Raw genomic sequence first — 6,572 nt, forward strand, 5'->3', positions numbered from 1 at the left:
CACGATGCCCTCGAATGTCTTTTCTATGAGAAAATTACCTCATGTTTTGATGGAATACCCGCCACTCCCTCCCCCAATATTTTTCCGAATTCTAAGAAATACCCCTTTTGTTTGAGCCTACACTCCTATCCCACATTTCGGTCTCCCATAGACGTTAAAAGGCACATTCCGCACTCTGCATAATTTGATGTCTACACATTCCTCGCTCGCTCAAAGATGGCATCATCATCGCATCACAAAGAGTTTGTTTTTGGTTTCCTTCTTCATCATTAGTGTCAAAGAAGGCTTCCCGATATTGTTTGCGTTTTTTTGTTTCAACTCTCGACATTGATCATATGGATGATAGCATAAACAAAGGAGTATTGTTTACGAACACACGTTCACATCATCACATTGGTTGAAGAAATCATTGTGGTCTTGAAACCCACAAACATGTCTGGCATAGATATTTCATTGATCTATATATTTCATTCTTTTTTCAAGAAATAAGACTCCATATGAACATTATTAGGACAAAGTTCATGGTATTGTACTGTTATTCACAAGGCAATCCACTTTCATATCGGCATGACATATATATGTGGAGTTTTGTGGTTTCATATGTTTCCGTAGAGATCACTTTGTTAATCCATTTACTATTTCACGATCAACTAGGCGAGACACACTCATGTGTGACCATGCTACACCAACCATGTTGAATGGTTGATTGTTTGGGTCTCTAAATGCAATGTAAATTTGATAATTTAGTCAACATCAAAAGAAAATAGTCAATAGAAAAATGGTTTCTTTTCATTTTAGATTGCAACTTGTAGTTGTACTTCATAAAGTTGCCATACTTCTTCTTTTTTCTTGACAATAATATTGCGGTGTGCATGTGTTCCTTTGTGCCACCCTTTTAGCTCACCCTTTTTAGGATGCACGTACCCAAGTTGACCCACCCTTTTAGCACACCCTTTTTAGCCAAGCTAAGCCAACCCAAATGGGTTCCGTTGTATCAACTATAAATTGATTAAGAAGTAAGAAGCTAAGTAGATTGGTTTTGATCTCTTATGTGCATTTCACACATTGGTGGAGATGGCGAGTACCAGCCCCCACATCCAAGCATCCACCTCTTCCGCTTCGTAGGTAGCATCGCCCTCGCCACCATCATCGACACTCTTGTTAGTCTCTCGTAGTAGTATCTCTTCCATTAGCACCGCCTTAGTTCACTAGTTAGGCCTCCCGACATCCATCGCTTCCTCCATCCAAGTCTTTTTTTGCGGTCACCATCTATACCTCTCTAGCACGCGAGCCCACTACACCTTCACCTTAGACACTCTCACTTTCTCACACCACTTTTATGTCTTGCCCCACCAACTCTTCCCCCTTACCTTAGGTTGCTCATTAACTTCTTGTCCCATGAGTTTCTCTGATCCCCCTCCTACACGATAGCCCTCTTTTCCCCCACCTCAGCCAAGTCTAGGTGGCCCTTAGTCCACAAGAGTGATTGATCTTTCTTTTCCAAATGATCTTTTCCCCGGTCCCCCTCTGACACGATAGCCCTCCTATCCCCCACCTCAGCCAAGTCCAGGGGGCCCTCAATCCACAAGAGCGATTGTTCTTCGTCGCCATATGATCTTTCCTCGATCCCCCTCTAACACGATAGCCCTCCTGTCCCCCACCTCAGCAAAGTCCAGGTGGCCCTCAGTCCACAAGAGCGATTGATCTCTATTCGCCGATTGCTAGCTCGTTTTCCGTCACTAGCCTCGTCCAACTATCAAGGCCAATAGTTCCACGGGGATGTCCTCAACTTTGTTGCAACTCAACTACGTGTCCGTAGATGTTTACATCCCCACACCATCTTCACCGAACGCCTCAACAATACCCTCAAACACGAGATAGCTGCATAAATCAACCCTTTTCGAGCACTATATGGGTGTAACCCTCACCTCGCACTAGAATCATCCATGGGTTTCCATTTGAAACCTACCATCAGATGCTCCCCCTCCTTCAACAAGCCATTGTTCTTGTTCTTGTTCATGTACATGTCTTGTTCTTGTTCATGCCCCTCAATCTCTTGTTTCTCACAGGGGGGGTAATGTGGTGTGCATGTGTTCCTTTGTGTCACCCTTTTAGCTCACCCTTTTTAGGATGCATGTACCCAAGTTGACCCACCCTTTTAGCACACCCTTTTTAGGATGCGTGTACCCAAAATGACCCACCCTTTTAGCACACCCTTTTTAGCCAAGCCAACCCAAGCCAACCCAAATGGGCCCAAATGGGTTTCGTTGTATCAACTATAAATTGATTAAGAAGTAAGAAGCTAAGTAGACTAGTTTTGATCTCTTATGTGCATTTCACAATAGTGTAGATGAGTTTTCTCCACCCTATTATAGAAGTATATGGCAAGTCCTAGTTAGACAAAGAAACCTAATGAAGACCATGCAATGCAACCTCAACAAAAGAAGTTAGGATGTCCTAAATTAGTAGCAAAGATAGACTTTCCCACTCAATTCAAGTTATATGGATAGGGGGACTCTTCACCTACTTTTCGCAAGCTAGTTAGGAAGGGATCAACCCCCCACATTGCTTTCAATGATCCCACAAAGCTCATCCATGTCTTTGACCATAATTTGACATGCAAGATCATGCATCTATACATACTAGTTAACATTTAATGAAATAAAAAAATTAAAAAATGGTTGTTTGTTGTTTTAGAGGTATATGTTTTGTCAACATATGGCAAATCCTATGTAGAAATAGATAAACCCTAGGTTTCCCCCTTGACAAAAGGCTATTATGAGGTTCACACAATATTCGTTGCCCATGTATCCTAGTGCGGACACAACCCATTGTAGCCATCTACATTTGTAGGATATCCTACGGTTTTCTACAACACTGAGCTATTATTGCATTCACACAATATACGTCACCCCCAATCCCCCCGGTTGTGCAACCCATACTTTATAGTGGTCGTGGAAGGTTACGTAGCAAGTTCTTCCACCTGAGATATGTGCTTCGTGAAGGACCTAGCACAAGCCAAGAAGAAGAGCAAGTTGAGGAATGCTAGGCTGGCCATGAGCCAAAAGAAGTAATCCAAATGACCATCATTGAGGTCGGAGCTAGCAATCCATCCTTCCCCACCACCAATCGTAGTGAGGAGTGTGACGAGCGTGACGAGAAACGAGCTCACGTAGGTGCCGAAAGCAGTACAAGTCAAGTAGAATGCGCTACCCAGGCTGCGTAGAGAGAGTGGGGAGTAGGTGTAGAAGAACTCGAGTTGGCCTATGCCGGCCAGGAATTGGGCAGCACCCAGGAGGACGAATTGGGGCGCCTGCCAAAAGATGGAAGGGGCGGAGAGGCCCAAGTCCACGCGCCGCATGCGGACGCTCTCCACGACGCCCGCCAACGAGAGGGCCACAATGCACAACATGTAACCGCCGGCGATCCTTTGTAGGGGCGACAACCCGCGTGGCAGGCCCGTGAAGCGCCGAGCCACAGGCGCCACCACGGCGTTGTAGATGGGTGGGAAGAGCACCACCGTGAGGATGTCGAACAAGTTCATGGTGGCAGCCTGCATGGTGAACAAGGAAAAGACGGTGGTGTCCATCGTTGCGCCTTCCTCGATCAATAGGGTCCCCGCCTGGGAGTAGCAGCTGCTGAAGAAGATGCATGCAGCCCAAACTGGCACCAATCGAAGCACCGCCTTCATTTCTTCTACCTCCGTAACACTACTCAACCTCCACGGTGACCCATCATGCTTTTTTATATCATCACCACCCTTCTTAATCCCATCTCTCATAACATCCTCCTTCTTAATCCCATCTCTAATCGTACCCTCTTTGTTGATTGCATCCGTTGCATCGCTGCAAGTGGCCAATTTATTGAGAATGGCCGCCTTGTCGAGCCACCTACATGAATGAAGCCACCGATATCCGTCCACATTAGATTTCATTAAATCTGCTCTCTATATGTATTCATTAAAACGTGGCAAGAATCGGAAGAGAAGCCTAGATTGTTCTTTTGTTTCTTTTCTACCTGAAGTCGTTGGTATGCCTTAGACGTTGTCGACTACTGTCCTTTTCTTCGTTCTCTGCCCCCGCGTATAACAGTGAGCTATCAGAGGGAGGCTCGAGGTGCCATTTACGCGCGGCAGCTACCATCACTTGTAAAGCTCTTGTGTAAGGATTCCCTCTGTTTTTATACTGTCTAAATAGTGGGAATCCGCACAGAAACAAGCTCAAACCCATCAGTCCCACTATTGTACACATGAAGAATCCAAAAACCCATCCTTTGGCCGTGACCATATATACCATCACAGTGTCCCCCAGTGCTGAGCCAAGATGGGTCAACACGTGATATCGCGTGAAGAATGTTGATTTCTCCTCCTCGGTATCCAATTGATCTGCACCGAGTGACTGTAGGTTGGGCTGATATCCCCCACACCCAATCGAAATGAGGTAGAGCGAGAAATAGAAGAACACAACCTCCAGTCTGCTTGATGAGCCTCCAGACACGAGTATACTAGTCGCCAACACCGTCAATGCCATACCCTGAGTATAATCATTTATAGTTCTATACCACATTTATACATAAATCTCTGTGCCATTCATTCTTGAACATCATAATGGATGGGTGACGGGTCCATGTCAGGCAGTTAGAAGAACATAATGCATTGATCATTATGACAGCATGCATTGTGACATGGAGAACGTCATAATGCATTGATGCACCATGGCCCCAGACATCATAATACATCAGTGGAAGACATTTTGATCATGATGCATTGAGAACATCTTACTTCATTGATGCCAGAACATCATTAATGCATCAAAGAAACACATCATTAAAGCATCAAAGAATCACATCATAATCGGTTGATGTAAGGCAACCTCAACATCATAATAGCATGGATGCCACATCCCCAATATCATAAGGCATTCACGCCAAACACCCTCAACATCATAAAACATATTGATGCTTGACACCCCTTACAAGGCATGGATGCAAGGCAACCTGAACATCATAGAAGCATGGATGCCACACCCTGAATATCACAATGCATCATCACTAGGCACCCTTGGACATAATGTATTGATCGATCGTTGATACCCTTTACATTACAATGCATTGATGTCTTCACACCTCGAACATCATACATATGAATATTGATGTCAAACGCCGATCGATCGTTGACACCCTTTACATTATAATGCATTGATGTCTTCACACCTTGAACATCATACATATGAATATTGATGTCTTCACACCTTGAACATCATACATATGAATAATGATGTCGAACGCCCCCGAATTATGTCCTTGGCATCCCTTACCATGATAACTTGTGGGAAGAAATTGTAAAGCTTCTGAACTCATAATATGAGGTCATTAATTAGTAGATGTACATCCACCACTCAAACATAGATCTTTATAGATTGAATTAATAAAGTAAACCATAGTTTTCTTTAGGTTCTATAGCTTTATTTAGGCTATGTAAGCAGAGTAACATTCACACCACGAACATCCACCCTAAATATTTGCTCAGATGGCAATCGTTGCAAATGCGCTACAATTTCATCATAAATTTGCATGGATTGCTACTCTGTCGTCAATTATCAGAAAGTAGGGATGAGAGATTCGAATTGGGCCAAAGGCATTTAAATAAGGGGGATAGGTGAAGCTTTCCAGTGAACGTTTAAAAACAAGTTTGAAGTTTACCGCTAGCGCGATGAATTGGAAGAGAGTGCATGCCCATAGACGGCCCAAGTATGATTCAGCGACGAAAGCACCCAGTAGAGACGAGAGGAACATGGTGCCCAGCCAATTGTTGGTATCATTTGCGGCTGCGCCGCTACCTTCTCCTACCACATTCCTAAAGAAAAGGACCAAGTTGAAAAACAGACCAAAGTAGGCAGTATTCCACAGACATACTGTACCTGAAGCAAACATATTAAAGGAATTGAGGATTGAAAACAAAACGTCAGGATAGCCATTGATCCACGAAAGGAGGAGGAGAATTACCGAGAGTGAAATAGAGGGTTCTGTGACCACCACGAGAGCTCTTGCTCTGAGGAGACGTGGCAAGGGGCGACAATGGCCTTCCAAGCCAATCATAGAAGCTCTGTGGAGACGCCTGTTGAGTATGCGATCCATCTTCTTTCCTGTGAGTTTCGCCATCCTTGTTGTCGAGGAGAAGGGGGCGCAGGGAGGAATCCATGGAAGCTCTATGTATGTATGTATGTATGTATGTATGTATGTATGTATGTATGTATCTCTGGGGGTTTGTGTGTGTGTGTGTGTGTCGTGACTCTCTCCTGCTGAATCCTGATCAAGACAAACAAACAAAAAGGATACGTTTATTATCGATAATAATAATATTATTATTATTGAATCATTGACAATATTTTAGACGACGCTAGCTTTTATTATTGAATCATTGACAATATTTTAGACGACGTAAAGGAGTCGATCTGGAAACTTACCTTTCTGTCCCATCACTTTATGTTGTTCGCATTTGCATTTGCACGTGCTTTTGCTTTACCCCCTGTCAATGCAAAGCAATTTGTAGACATGTGGTGTACGATTCGATG

At 43.9% G+C, this 6,572-nt stretch overlaps 1 protein-coding gene across 1 annotated transcript; it reads right to left on the reverse strand.

The window, feature by feature from the left end:
- Positions 1-2,660: 2,660 nt before the first annotated feature.
- On the reverse strand, positions 2,661-6,238 carry LOC147868116 (protein NRT1/ PTR FAMILY 8.1-like). Its single transcript, XM_087315569.1, has 4 exons — positions 6,004-6,238; positions 5,701-5,918; positions 4,018-4,532; positions 2,661-3,890 (listed from the first exon to the last, which is right to left on the reverse strand). The coding sequence occupies exons 1-4, from the start codon at positions 6,197-6,199 to the stop codon at positions 2,963-2,965; spliced, it is 1,857 nt and encodes a 618-aa protein (XP_087171695.1). The 5' UTR covers positions 6,200-6,238; the 3' UTR covers positions 2,661-2,962.
- Positions 6,239-6,572: the final 334 nt, after the last annotated feature.

This window comes from Azolla caroliniana, unplaced genomic scaffold (assembly GCF_043228905.1).
Source record: "Azolla caroliniana isolate FFs.n. ecotype wild unplaced genomic scaffold, voAzoCaro1.0.p SCAF_1, whole genome shotgun sequence".
Taxonomy (NCBI): domain Eukaryota; kingdom Viridiplantae; phylum Streptophyta; class Polypodiopsida; order Salviniales; family Salviniaceae; genus Azolla; species Azolla caroliniana.